Source organism: Oryx dammah, unplaced genomic scaffold (genome assembly GCF_014754425.2).
Source record: "Oryx dammah isolate SB20612 unplaced genomic scaffold, SCBI_Odam_1.1 HiC_scaffold_26, whole genome shotgun sequence".
NCBI classification, from domain to species: domain Eukaryota; kingdom Metazoa; phylum Chordata; class Mammalia; order Artiodactyla; family Bovidae; genus Oryx; species Oryx dammah.
The window spans coordinates 89,328,846-89,343,218 of NW_024070210.1; the positions used below are offsets into that span (position 1 = coordinate 89,328,846).

The 14,373-nt window shown below is 37.6% G+C and overlaps 2 protein-coding genes across 4 annotated transcripts in view; both read left to right on the forward strand.

Annotated features, from left to right (window-relative positions):
- The window catches only part of PSMC6 (proteasome 26S subunit, ATPase 6), a 24,862-nt gene extending 20,146 nt beyond the window's left edge, over window positions 1-4,716 (forward strand). Inside the window, exons 13-14 of one of the 2 annotated variants that reach the window (XM_040225866.1) lie at window positions 395-466; window positions 3,863-4,716. In XM_040225866.1, coding sequence (XP_040081800.1) covers window positions 395-466; window positions 3,863-3,981 — 191 coding nt within the window. In that variant the 3' untranslated portion in view covers window positions 3,982-4,716. The remainder of the gene's footprint in view (window positions 1-394; window positions 467-3,862) is intronic. The other variant, XM_040225867.1, reaches the window with a different exon arrangement.
- A 1,515-nt stretch (window positions 4,717-6,231) lies between these two features.
- The window catches only part of STYX (serine/threonine/tyrosine interacting protein), a 47,636-nt gene continuing 39,494 nt past the window's right edge, over window positions 6,232-14,373 (forward strand). Inside the window, exon 1 of one of the 2 annotated variants that reach the window (XM_040225869.1) lies at window positions 6,232-6,608. In XM_040225869.1, coding sequence (XP_040081803.1) covers window positions 6,552-6,608 — 57 coding nt within the window. In that variant the 5' untranslated portion in view covers window positions 6,232-6,551. The remainder of the gene's footprint in view (window positions 6,609-14,373) is intronic. The other variant, XM_040225868.1, reaches the window with a different exon arrangement.

The following is a 14,373-nucleotide window of genomic DNA, read 5'->3' on the forward strand; positions in this document are numbered from 1 at the left end:
TTATAAACTTGGTTACAGTTTATAAATTATAAACTTGGTTACAGTTTATAAATTATAAACTTGGTTACAATTTAGAGTCATAACATGACAGATACATGAAGTTCACATGTGTTTAATTGTCTCTGTGTAGAAACAGGTTAAGATGCTTTCAGATCTCGATTGTTTCTTGGTTTTAGGGTTTTAGAAGTACGTTTATTTCTGCTTGGTGCTGGTTTACTTAACAGAAGTATTGCTTTTAGTTGTTGATATTGTGGAATATTGACACAGATGATGCCTAGCTGACTTATTTCAAAGCAAGCTCTTAAATTAAATTTTCTATATGGTCATAATTCAAGTAAAGGTCTACTGTAACTATTTTTTTTTACAACTAATTTCCAGTATTTTTCTTAAACAGATTATGAAGCAATTGTGAAGCTTTCAGATGGCTTTAATGGGGCAGACCTAAGAAATGTTTGTACTGAAGCAGGTAAGGCTTTAAAGTACAGTTTTTACTCTTGATTTTGATTTGTTTAATTTGCTAAAAATGTGCTTGGGTTTGTCCAGATGCAGAGCCTGGACTTCGCAAGGTTTTGAGTGCTTGTTATTTTCTGGGAAATTGAGTCCAAGAAGTAGGAGAGAACAGGGCAAGTCAGATGCAAAGAGGGAAGGCTGTTACAAGGGTACATAGCTAAAGTAACTGTTGTAGGCAGGAGGTGTTTGATTCTGATGAAGCTTCAGAGAAACATACAGAATTCTTTCCAGGATTGTCTGGCTGAAATATGGGAGACCAGAGCATTTATTTACCAGCTCTTATCCTCTATTCCTCCATGGGACGAGATCTTCTTGGGAAAGTTAACTTCTTGGCAGTTACAGATGCCTCTGGGTAGGGTATGGGAAAACCTGCATGTGATAGCATGCTGTCCCCCTGGAGTAAGTAAGTCTGAGACCGTACAGAACTGCCATGCCTGTGCTAGAAACCCAGCCGAGCCAGCACTGGGGGTCACTCCATCTGCTGCAAAATGGTTGACAGGCCTTCTGACACTAGTCAGCCAGTAGTTCAGTTTGAAAGATGGATTTATGAATTCTGTGTTCATGCAATTTGTGGAAATGTAGTAGGTTTTTAGTATGATTTTCTCTGTGAATTGTATGATTTTTATTTCTGGTAACAAGTGGCTTTAAAACCCTATAGAGTCACTTAGATTTGTCCTCCACACAAAATTTTTAAATTAAAAAAATTAATATCTACAGTAGATTTTAGACTTTCATAGGTTGCATATGAACAGTTTTTAAGTATTACAATATGTGATTTCCTCGTTTTCATTTTACCTTTAGCCTTATTTTTAACGTTTCTCGTAAATTCACCAGTGTTTAAAGAGGCTCCTCAGACATGCTTCTCCATAGGAGTATCTTCATGGGTATACTGTGACTCAGTATCTGGATCAAAATCTCCAGGTCCAGAAACTCTCAGTAGAAGTCACAGTAAATCATGCTCACAAAGGCTTAATAAGCAAAAATATTGAGGTAAACTCAGTAACCTACACTAAAGGCAAAGCAAAGTGAAGTTGCTCAGTCGTGTTGGACTCTCTGGAACCCCATGGACTCTAGCCTACCAGGCTCCTCTGTCCATGGAATTTTCTAGGCAAGACTACTGGAGTGGGTTGCCATTTCCTTCTCCAGGGTATCTTCCCAACCCAGGGACTGAACCTGGGTCTCCCACATTGCAGGCAGATGCTTTACCAACTGAGCCACCAGGGAAGCCCACAACTTAAATTATGACATTCTCCTTTCAAAATCTACATTGGACCAACTTATTAGAAGATTTTTTGGTGAAACTGAAATCCAAACAAAAGCAGTATCATAATCTTAAAAGCTGATACCATTAAGTTATATTCTTTTTCCCACATTTTTTAAAGTTTATTTTTAGCTATTTCCCAATAAAGAATTGTAACTTGGTGTGGATTAAAATTTAAGCTTTTTATGCTTCTCATCTGGAGACTGAATTTGGTTTTCTTTTTATTGAGCTTCAATTTTTTTTTTTTTTTTGTTAACATATCTTTCTATGAGTTAAAATATATTTAATTCAATTATAGTTGTGTTTTCCCATTCAAATCCTGAGATTATCTTTTTTTTTTGGATTAGAATGTATCTCAGATTCACTCATTCACTAAAAATTATTTGGAAACAGTAATATGCACAAGGTTTGGAAAAATAGCTTGCCTAATTAAATTACAGCCTTTTAAACAGGTTTTAAAACTTCACTATTAAAAAAACCAGTCATTTCCATTCACCTAATTTCTGAGGATAGCACAGAATAACTATTGCCAAGATTTCTTATATAGAAATCTTGAAGACAGGAAGCAACCCTTGAAATTTTCTATTGCAATCCAGTCATTTAATCTTAGTGAAAATTCAGTATAAGCAGATCCTAAGTGAAAATAGTAGTAGGATTCATTTATTTAGTAGATAATTTTATTTTACTAGTTTTAACTTATTGGGAGATTAGGTTTGTCTAAAAATCTGGGACCTACATCTATGACACAATTAATGTTTCTTAAAAACACCTACAAACCTTTACCTCCTTGTCAAGTAGTATTTGACAAGTAACTTGTCAAAAATTTGAAAGCAAAAATTGAATTGTTATTTGAATATGAAAGTCATGTTATCAACTTGTACATGAAAAAGGTAAATTTTCTTACATGAATAATGCCATTGGTTTTTGTTAAAGCCCACTGTTGACTTTATTTAATTCTTATTCACTAAGTTTTTGATTATTAACAAGGAAAAGGTATCAAAATTACTGGAGTTGTTTTATGTTTTCCCAAACCATAGATCGAAGAAGGCAAATGGCACCCCACTCCAGTACTCTTGCCTGGAAAACCCCATGGACAGAGGAGCATGGTAGGCTGCAGTCCATGGGGTCGCACAGTCGGACATGACTGACTCGACTTAGCAGCAGCAGCAGCAAACCATACATGCGCTCCCTCCTTCCAGGGGATTGCTGCATGTAGAGTTAGGAAAGAGCTGCCTAAAATGTTATGTATTGTTGATAGCTGGGTTTTGTTCGTTGCCTCCCCTGGTGGCTCAGACATCTGTCTGCAGTGCAGGAGACCTGGGTTCGATCCCTGGGTCGGGAAGATCCCCTGGAGAAGGAAATGGCATCCCACTCCGTACTCTTGCCTGGAAAATCCCATGGATGGAGGAGCCTGGTGGGCTGCAGTCCATGGGGTTGCAAAGAGTAGGACACAGCTGAGTGACTTCTCTTTTACGTTCACTTTTGTTTTTTCAAGATGCCTTTAAATACAGGGACTATGTGAGCTGGAGTTAAGTATCCAGATAATTGTTTCATTGTTTCCTAATTTTTGGTTTGGAAAATAATGTTCACTATAGCTATGGAAATTAGTTGAACAATGATAGTGGTTTTTAACAAATTGGAACTGCTTGCTGAGAAGTAGTACATCTGGGTTCCTTCACATTTATTCCATAGAATAATATTACATATTTACTTTTCTTTAAAGTTTTTTTAATTGAGATATAGTTTTAATTGATATATAAATTAAATTGACATTTAGTCTCATGTGTGCAACATAATGATTAAGTATTTGTATATATTATGAAATGACTACCACAGAAAGTCTAAACATTCCATCATTGCACATAGAAAAATATTTTTCTGGTGATCTACTCTTAGCAACTTTCAAATATAAAATGCAGTGTTAATAAGTATAGTCATCATGCTGTACATTACATCCCCAGGACTTATTTTTTTAAGTGGAAGTTTGTACCTTTTGACCACCTTCACTCATTTCACTTAACTCTTCTTCATTATTTTATAATAAATAATCACATATTAAATATAGCAGTCGTGTTGTTTTATTCTCCACAGGTATGTTTGCAATTCGTGCCGATCATGATTTTGTAGTACAGGAAGACTTCATGAAAGCAGTCAGAAAAGTGGCTGATTCTAAGAAGCTAGAGTCTAAATTGGACTACAAACCTGTGTAATTTACTGTAAGGTTTTTGATCGCTGCATGACATCTATTGGCTTAATTTTTAAAAAGTTAAAATAATGTATGTATTGGCAATGATCTCATTAATAGCATATGAATAAAAATGTGTATGAATAACATTGTAAAAATTAGTAATTCAGTAATTCTGCTTTTAAGAAGTACAGAGGAAATTTGTATGTTTGTTAATGTTGCATTTATTGCAGCAGAAGTCAGAAGAGTATGTTGAAGCTTTTTGTATTTGCTGTGTGAGTATTTTGTAAAACCTTGAAAATGGTTTGAGATAGTAGTACCAGGGAGCATTTCTTATGACTTATTTTATATCACTTGTTTTCCTCATCCTAAAAAGTTTAATAAAATCTGTTTTAGTTCTCCTACAAATATTCTTGTCTTTTATAAGACTACATTTACAATGGTCTATTAGGTTCTTTAGTAAGTATAATAAACTAATAACCAAGATGAAGTTGTATTTAGATCGTAGATTTTTGAACTTGAACACAGTACCTACACTCAGTGTTCAAGACCATTTTACTATATGTAACATAGATGTGTGTGTGTGTGTGTGAGTGAGAGAGAGAGAGAGAGTCTATATCTGTATATCCGTCCTTCCAGAAACTCTTTATTTTTTGCCTTCTATGATTAGGCTGTATGATAGTTGATTGATACAGTACATGCACATCCATACCTTTTTTTTAAGATTATGATTAAAAGTAATGTTTGCTATTAAATGTGACTTGGTTTTCTTGATTTTTGTAAGATGCTAATTTCCTTTTGAGGTTTGTACACTCTTCTCAGAAAAACTTACACATATATACACACAATTTTGCATATATTAAAACTTGCGAGATGTATTATTTCCCAAGCTCACCCATGGACTCCATAGGTATCTATGGATACCAGGCTCAGAGTGTCTGATGTAGGGGATGTTGATGTCAGAGTGTTCAAAACAAAAGTTCTGTTACCTATACACAATTCTTTCTCATATTATGTGGCAATTAAAGCTTTAACAAATTACAACAGGAAATCATCATTGGGCATCAATTAAGATTATGTTATTAAAGGTGCAGTTAAAAAAAAGAAACTATCTTCAGTTTAGTAAACACTGAAGAAATGAATATGACTCAGGTAATTATAAAATCATTCTTCTAATAAAAAACTTGCTAGCAGAGTAATATGTGCCTTTTTATAAAAGAGAACCATTTACAGATAGTGGTAAAGAAAATGGAGCCCTCAAACTAGCCATTTAATACTTAAAATTATTAAACAGTTCTATTTCTCTATATATTTAGTGTGTTTCATAAATATGACTATAAAAAGTAATAGGATGTCAGGTTTAGGTCAAATATCAATGTGATCTTTTTTATTATTTCCATTGTAATTTGCAGTGGTGGCTGGGTGGGGGGGGGTCGTTTTTAAGAGGAAGTTTGGTGTACAAATCTTGAATGTTTAAGTGTGGGTTCCTCCACTAATCTTAATTTTCTTCATCTGTTTAAAAACAAAAAAGATACCATTATCTCCCTAGGCCCAGAAAAAGTGTTATATACCTGAACTTTATTAACAATATCGTATTAACTGATTCAAACTCCTTTTAAAAAGATATTGAAAGCCATATAGTTTATAGTTTACTAATACGTTGAAGTGCAATAAGCTTAAAATTAAAGGAAGAGACCTTCAGTGTTATGTACAAATCAGTGAGCTATCAATTTTTCTTATTTAAGATTTTTTCTGATATTTTCCAATTGTCATATTCCCAAGTATTGTTAAAAGTACACCGTTTCGATTTGCTTAAAAGTGATAAGTGTTTCATTCTCTGTGTCGCATTACATAATTTTCAGGTGAACTCTTCATTACTCTTTTGGTTATAACCTCACCACAGATTGCGCAGGATTCTCAGGAAGGGAGAAAACTATAGTTTTCTTTCGTATGCCAGTTTCGTATGGTGGCTAGGATGTCTTCCCGGTTCTTACACCAAAGTAGGGATTTGCGTTGGATCCAGAAAGGGCAGAGTTGTTTCAGATTATCCCACTGCCTTTCCCAGGACAGTCCTTCGTTCTCCCTACTGCGGCAGCCCCACCTCCTCCACACCCAGCGAGCTCCCGCCGGGGCGCCTCCGGGGCCCCGCCCCCCCGCGTCTGCGCGCTCGCGAAGGGGCGGGGCGGCGGCGCGCTGACACCTGGCGGCCGCAGGGGGGTGGGCCGAAGGCAAGCGTAGGCTGGGATTGGCTGGGGCGGTGCGGGGACGGCGGGAGGGGGAAGGAGGGGAGACGGTTGTAGGGCTCGTGTTGGTGCTAGAGCTTGGGCGGCCTGAGGGGCGCGGAAGCACGGAGGGGAGGAAGACGGCAGCAGCATGGCGGCCGGATACGAGCCGCCCAACCCTCTTCCCGGCTGTCGCCGCCGCTGTCGCCGGAGTCGCCGGGACCCTATAGTCTGCGTGTGTTAGTTGTAAGCCCGCTGCCTCCCGGTCAGTCCTGTCTACCTTTCCTTTCACCGCCACTGCCTGCCCGAGGGTCGGCCGGCGGGTAACTCCCACTCCTACCCGGCCCCACCCACAAACCCGCGGGCCCGGACCATGGAGGACGTGAAGCTGGAGTTCCCCTCGCTCCCACAGTGCAAAGAAGACGCCGAGGTGAGTCTGGCAGGGACGAACACGCACAGGCCTCAGTGGCTCTTCGCCGAGGGGCGGACCCCAGGCCCCAACCGTCGCAGCCCTCACCTACTGGTAGCCCCGTTGCCTCCTGAGGGCGTCTCGGGACCCCGGGGCGGAGTCTCGCGCTCCGGGGCCGTCTGCCCCGACCACGGCGCCCGGAGTTCCTCTTCCCCTCCGCAGACGCCCGGGCCGGGTCTGGTCTACTTACTTCAGTCCTTTTCCCATCAGATTCGGCGTCGAGGACTTACTTGAAGTAAGATAACCCTTTCATTGCCAAAGCAATGTAAGGGTATGTTTTTAATCTCATTTTGAGGGATAATCTTTGGTGTCATCGATTGACTTGTGGGACACATGAGCCCACGTGTGGAATTGATGTGGGGCCTGAACTTGGAAGTGTGCCTTCAACAAGTTTCCCGAAGTAGTTGGTTTGTTTTGGTTTGATTTGCTTTTGGTGTTTTTGAGGCAAGCCGTGATCATCAGAGTAAAATGTCACGAAACTAGCTCATTTGAATCTGAAAACATCAGTCAAAAAACTTGCCCTTTGGAGGGAACTTAATATGGGGAATAAAATTCTTTATAACTTGGTCTCCTGATTTCTAACTCGGGGTTCTTTTCATCCCACCTTACATCTTCCCTCCCTAACGTTTGTATTGCGTTTTCCCGCATCTATTCCTAGTTTAAAATGCTTTATGGTGTTGGAGACTACTAAATTAGAAATTTTCTGAAGACAGAATGCGCTCTAGTAGTCTCAAGAAAGAAATGTTAAATTTCTACTTTTAAGAGATCAGTTTATGGCAGGTATTCATTCTATTGAATGTCTTCTTTGGTGGTTGGTTCACTTTTTTTGATTTGGGGGATTATTGCTTTTGATGATAATCCTTGAGAATTTCATGTTTTAAGAGTAGATTCAAATAGGAAAAAAGTAGAATTTAGGTTAAGAATGATTTTATACTTTTTTCTTTTATATGGAATAATGTGAATGAAGAGTATGCTTATATATCCTTGAAATGATTCGTAATTTCAACACTAGGCAGCCTTAGAAATAATGTAGAGCTTTCCCACTTTTAAGATGAAGAAATTGTAGCTTACTAAGAATAAATGGTATTCCTAGTGCACCTTGGTGTCCTCGTTCTTAATTCATTGTCCTTTTAAATACACCTCAATTCTTCCCTGTTCTCATCTTAATAGTGATAGTTTAAAATGTTTACAGACTTTGCATCTAATCTCTTATTGAATAATAATACATCTTATCCTTGCAAAGATTGTAAAATTCTTAGGAACACAGCTTGCTTCTTTCCTGCTGGCTGCTTTTCCTGTGTTGGAGAGAATACTTAACCCTAGTACATAATGATATTCATGTCATCTACTGAAAGCCAGTTCCTTCCTTATTCTGTAGCATTGGATGTTTGTTATCTCTCAGTTACAAGTGACAGAAACCAGAGGAGCAGAAGTAACAAAGAAAAGAAGTAACTAAATCCAGAAAGTTTGGAGTGCATACTGGTTTCAGAGACTTGACTGCAGCTACTGCTAAGACGCTTCAGTGGTGTACAACTCTGTGTGACCCCATAGACGGCAGCCCACTAGGCTCCTCCGTCCCTGGGATTCTCCAGGCAAGAACACTGGAGTGGGTTGCCATTTCCTTCTCCAGTGCATGAAAGTGAAAAGTGAAAGTGAAGTGGCTCAGTCTTTAATACCAACAGACTTGACTAGATGGTATTAAAATGCAGCAGTACTGCCCCTGCCTTTCATTAATGCCTGTCTCTCTTTTCTGTCAAGATCTGTTCTTTTTCTTGGGCTTCTCCACAGGTATCAAGTTTCACCATCAGTTGCTTGAGGGTCAGACCCTTAGAGCATTCACATTAAGGGGGAAAGGCACTTTTCTCTAAGCTTTAGTGTTTAAAATCTAGTGGATTAGCTTATCCTTGGTATCAGTCAGGAGAGCCAGGAAGGGGTGAGTATAGTGAGGGATCCAGTCTAGGTCACACACTTCCTGGGCTAAGGGGACTCAAGTTTATCATTGGTAGCCCTCCCACCAAGATGATAGGAGCATTTCACAGAAGATGGAAGATGCTTTCTGGCCAGACAGAACTGTAAATAATCATAAATAGGGCATCTAGTTAATTACACATGGTAAAGTGTCTAATAAAACAGAATGTTAATTTTTTAATTTCCAGTGAAATATGTAAAGTGGCAAATGGTCTTACACAATTATGGTGACTAGCCAGCATAGTTTTTTCCAGATAGGAAGTACTCCCAATCACATGCCAGTCTTGCTTAAGTAAAAAAGAAATTCAGGTACAGTAATTTCAGTGAAGACTGTTAATGATTGATGTAATCAGGATATGATAACTTTGTGATCCTGTCACCTCTATAAAAATATTACTTCCAAGTTTCTTGAAATACTGGATAGAGCACTCTTCCCAGGATGGTTGCTAGCAAAAATTTAGATCAGCTTGCAAAAAGATTGTCATTCCTTTAAAATTGCTGTAATTTCCTGTTGTTTTGAGGATAAAGTTCAGACCCTTAATGTCATCAGCATGGTCCTGTGTGAACTGGCATCACCTACCTCTCTTAATCATGTTATGAGCGACTCTTCCCCTTGCTCCATTCGGTCCCTATCCATAGTCACCTTCTCTCCATTTCTGGAATGCTTCTATGTTTTTCCCCCTACCTTAGAAGCCTTTAAACTACAATTTTCCCCTGCCATGACTGCCAGCACATTCCCCTTGCCCTCTACTGATTAACTACTTATTCTTGGCCTAGATCCCACTTGAGGCATCATTTCTTCAGAGAAGCTTTCCCTGATTTTGCCAGTTCCTCGTGTCCACTCTCCCATCTCCAGATTAGTTCAATCCCCAGGTTTCTAAGCTTCTGTAGCACTTGCTGGACTTTCCCAGTGGCTCAGCTGTAAAGAATCTGCCTGCTATGCAGGATACTCAGGTTTGATTACTGGATTGGGAGGATTTCCTGGAGGAAGAAATGGCAACCCACTGCAGTATTCTTTCCTGCGAAATCCCATGGACAGAGGAGCCTGGTGGGCTAGAGGAGTCCAAGGGGTCACAAAGAGTCGGGAACCACTGAGCGACTAAACAACAAGAGTAGGCTCACTCAAGGAACTTTTAAAAAATAACCAAGCCTGGACTCCTTTTCTGAGTTAATTGGTTTAAGATGGAACTAGATAATTCCAGTGGGAGTTAGGTTTAGAAGTAACTGATTTGGAATACTTATCTGTTTTTCCATATCCTCCCAACCCTCTCATTTTTAAAGTAAAAATCTCTTTTGGTCCTTTGGTTTAAGCAGAACTTGAGCTAGGCCAGAAGGAAAGAGGTTACTCTGAAGAGGATCTTTTTGGGGGTGGGGAGCGGTGAGAGAAACTATACTACTACTTTTCCTGTTTTGTGAAGTGTCCCAGCTCAGGTATAGTATTCTGATTTTTTTTTTTTTAACTGCCCCAACATGTTGTTTAAACAGTCCTCTTGGTATTTGTAAACATTATGTTTCAACCAGCCTAAGTTGGTACATTTATTTGTTTATTCGTCTTTGAACATTTTTATAGCATTTTTTCTGTCCCCTAAGTGTAACTTTATAGGTCATGTAATTGCATTTGCTTGAGAAGTAAGAAGAGAGCCTGAAAGATGTTTTAATATGTGGTATCTTCTAGCTCATATTGATTGAAGGATTTTCACTTGTGAATTCCCATCAGAAGCATGGTGTGTTTTACAATTAAGAATATTTTGGCTTAACTGGCTTGCTGTGGTTTGAGAAACATAGTTGGACTGCTCGGCTAATCAGCAGAGTTTGGGAAATTGATTCTACTAATTACAGGAGTAACTCAAAATACATCATATCAGTTATAATGAGAGTCTGCCTTATTAACACTACCATCTCTAAAGAGGTGGATTTTTGAAACAATGTGGGCAGGCTGAGATTAAGATTGTGTGTGATATATGCAAGACTTGGTTATTAGATATATGTTCAGACAGATACATGTCTGGTAGAGCAAGACTGTGGCCATAAATGACTTTCAAAGTCCTGATCTAAAGGCAGAATTGGTAGACAAGGCATTTGTTAAGATTTGTTCTGAGATCAGGATCTGATGCTGGCACCAGGAAATGCTCCAGATGAAATTTTCTATAAGAAAAGACGTTCTAGGTTTCAAAGGAACCATGCCTGTTACAGCAAGTCATATAACAGGTGAATAGGAGTAATTTTTCATTCTCTTCTATACAGCTTGCTTCTTACTCCTTTGTTATCTCTTCTGTAAATACAGCATATGTGTTCTATCGAATACAACCTTATGAGAAGCTCAAAATTTATTTGAAGCCTCTTGTTTCACTTATGTAAATTTTGAATTCTATTCATATGTTCATGTTTGTTTTAACATGAATGTTCTAAGATAGTGGTCAGTGAAAATATTTTTTTCCTCGGGGGGGTTGAGGGAGGTGGAATTTATGATAAAATTGACACCAGGAAGAAGCACATGTTTTTCCTGTGGCTTTAAGTGCCATCAGGTATATTGCCTCATATTCCCTAAAATATATGTACACCACTTCTCTATATATGGTCCTCTGTTCTTTTGTCACACATAATGTAGCGATTTCAGTTTTAGTAAATTCAAATGTACACATTTCTTTAATTACATTCTTTCTCACAACTCTGACAAGTTTTTTTCAGGAATATAAGGCTGCTAGAGAATCTTTAAAAAACAAAAGTAAGATCCATAGAGTGTAGTGCCATGAATCTCCTCAATGCATATTCTTTGCAGGTACTGTGCTCAGTGGTTAAAGGTTCTGTGACTAAAATGACAAGAGTATTTGACTTGTTTAACATTTTTTCAATATAAGAAGGTTATAAGTTGTTATATAATTATTATAATTATAATTTATAATATGTTATAAAAGCAGATAAACAATTCAGTTTGTACAGTTTGATTACATTTACCCCTCTACTGGCTTGTAAATTATATACTTTTTCCTATTAATCTCTATAAGCTAATCATATCGTCTATATTTGTTAAAATATAACTATATATTTGCTTATAGTTCCTTCTTACATTGAAAGACTGTATAGTGTAGTGATGAACAAACTACTTGAACTTGAAGTCAGGTTATGTAGGCTCTCAGTGCCTAAAGTAGAAATGTAAAATAGAGACAGCAGTACTTTTTCTTAAAAAATACATACTTTAGATGTCCTTTAATAAGAGTCTGCTGGTAGTAAACTCTCTTTTGTTTGTATGGAATTGTCTTTTATCTCACTCTTGTTCTTGAAAGATGATTTTCTCAATATGTATCCTAGACTAACAGTTATTTATTTCACCACTTTGAATGTCTTCTGGCGTTTCATTCTTGTAGTTGAGAAATCAGTTAGTTGAATTATCTTTTATTTATATGTAATCTGTTGTCTTTGTCCGGATTCTCTCTCCTTTTGATAGAGATTATAAAATTTACATAGAGTATAATGCAGATATTATGTACAATCAGTGAGTTTTGTTAAATATATACACCAGTGTTTACTGCCTCTGTCAAGATATAGACCATTTCTCCCAACATAGGAAGTTAGCTCATGTTTCCAAGCAACCCCTACCACACCCCACATTAGGCAATGAATATTATGATTTCTATAACCATAGTGTAGTTTTGTCAGTTCTTGAACTTCATATAAATGGAATCATGCAAAAGAAACTGTTTCATTTATGACTTTTTTCACTGATCATAGTATCTGTGAAGTTCATCTCTGTTGTGTTTATGAGTTGTTGATTCTTTTTTATCGCAGAGTACTGTTTCATTGTATGAGTATACTGTGTATAGACGTTTGGGGTTATGATGAATAAAGCTGCTTTGAATATTCTTGGACAAGTCTTTTTGGTGGACATATGTTTTCATTTCTCTTTAGCAAATCTTTGTTAAGAATTGCTCAATTAATAGAGTAAGTGTATTATTAGCATTTCATTTTATCCTCCCATCAGCAGTGTTTGAGAGTCCCACTAGCTCCACATCAACACTGACATACATAGTACTGTCACTTTTTAACATTAGTCATTAGTGGGTATGTAGTGGTTTTAATTTGAATTTCCTTAATGACTGACTAATGATGTTGAGCATGTTTTCATGTCATATTGGCCTTTTAGTTACCTTCCATGAGATGTCTGTTCACTTATTTTCCCGTTTTAAAAATTAGGTTTTCACTTTATTGTTGGTATTTTGTATTTTGGATATAAGTCTTTTGTTGAATGTATGTACTACAAATATTTTCTTTCAGTTTGTGGCTTGATCTTTTGTTTTCTTACAGTATATTTCAGTTGATCAGAATTTTTTAATTTTCATTAAATCAAATTTACTAAATTGTTTTTCCTTTGTGCTTAGTACCTTTTGTGTCCTCTTTAAGACATTGTTTCTTTTCCCAAGGTTGCAGATATTCTTCTATGTTTTCTTCTAGAAATTATATCATTTTTACATTATGTTTACACACAAACACACATACTTTTTTTTCATTCATTCAACAGTTAGTGAGTGCCCACTGGCTTACCCAGGTGGAATTAGTGGTAAAGAACCTGCCTGCCAATGCAGGAGATGGAAGGTAGGTTTGATCCCTGGGTTGGGAAGATCCCTTAAAGAGGAAATGACAGCCCACTCCAGTGTTCCTGCCTGGGAAATTCCGTGGACAGAGAATCCTGGCAGGCTACAGTCCATCGGGGCTGTTGAGAGTTGAACACAACTGAGCTCCTAAGGCACACAGGAGTCAAACATTCTTTGGGTCAAGTCTCATAGGCCCACACAAAGCTGCATCTCTTTGATTGATGGACTGTGTGCCAAGCACTGTCATCAAGTATTGGAAGTAGATTACAGCAATGAAGACACATGAGACATTTGTGTGTGTCTGTCTGTGTGTGCGCACATGTGTGCATGTGTGGTCAAGATCAAAATTTATTTTATTTTCCAGACATTTATTCAGTTATTTCCAGCATCACTTGTTGAAAGACTTTTCTTTCTCCATTGAATTACATTGGTGTCTTTTCAGGAAAATTAATTGGCTGCATATATGTAGGTCTTCTGGCCTCTATTCATATTTTCCATTCTTCTATTTGCTTTTAGTCTGGGAAAAAAAAAATCTTTCTGTGTTTGCTATGCTGAGCAGTTTCCTCTTTTCCTGTTTATCTGTGCATTTCCTTCCCTTATAAGCTGCCTATTTCTAAGGTACCTTTAACTAGTTTTGGGAGATTTGTATTAATATTGTGTATAATATGTCCCCTTTATTTTTTCACCCTTCCTTCTAGAACTTAGATTCTATGGATGTTAGACCTTTTACTTCTATCTTACCTGTCTGTTAACTGCTCATATTTTCCAACTCTGGATTTAGGTCATTTCATTAGTTCTGTTTTCTAATTCACAAATTCTCCCTTTAACAGTGTCCTTTCTTCTGTTTAGCCTATCTGATGATTTTCATTTCAATTGTACATTTTCAGTTCTACATATTCCTTTTGGGTCTTTAAAAAATTGATTTCTTAATTTTTGGTTATACTTAAGGGTACTCTTTTTTTTTTTTTTTTTTTTTTGCATTCCAGTCCACTATAATGAGAAGGACATCTTTTCTGGGTGTAGTTCTAAAAGGTCTTGTAGGTCTTCATAGAACCGATCAACTTCAGCTTCTTCAGTGTTACTGGTTGGGGCATAGGCTTCGATCACCATGATATTGAATGGTTTGCCTTGGAAATGAGAGATCATTCTCTTGTTTTTGAGATTGCATC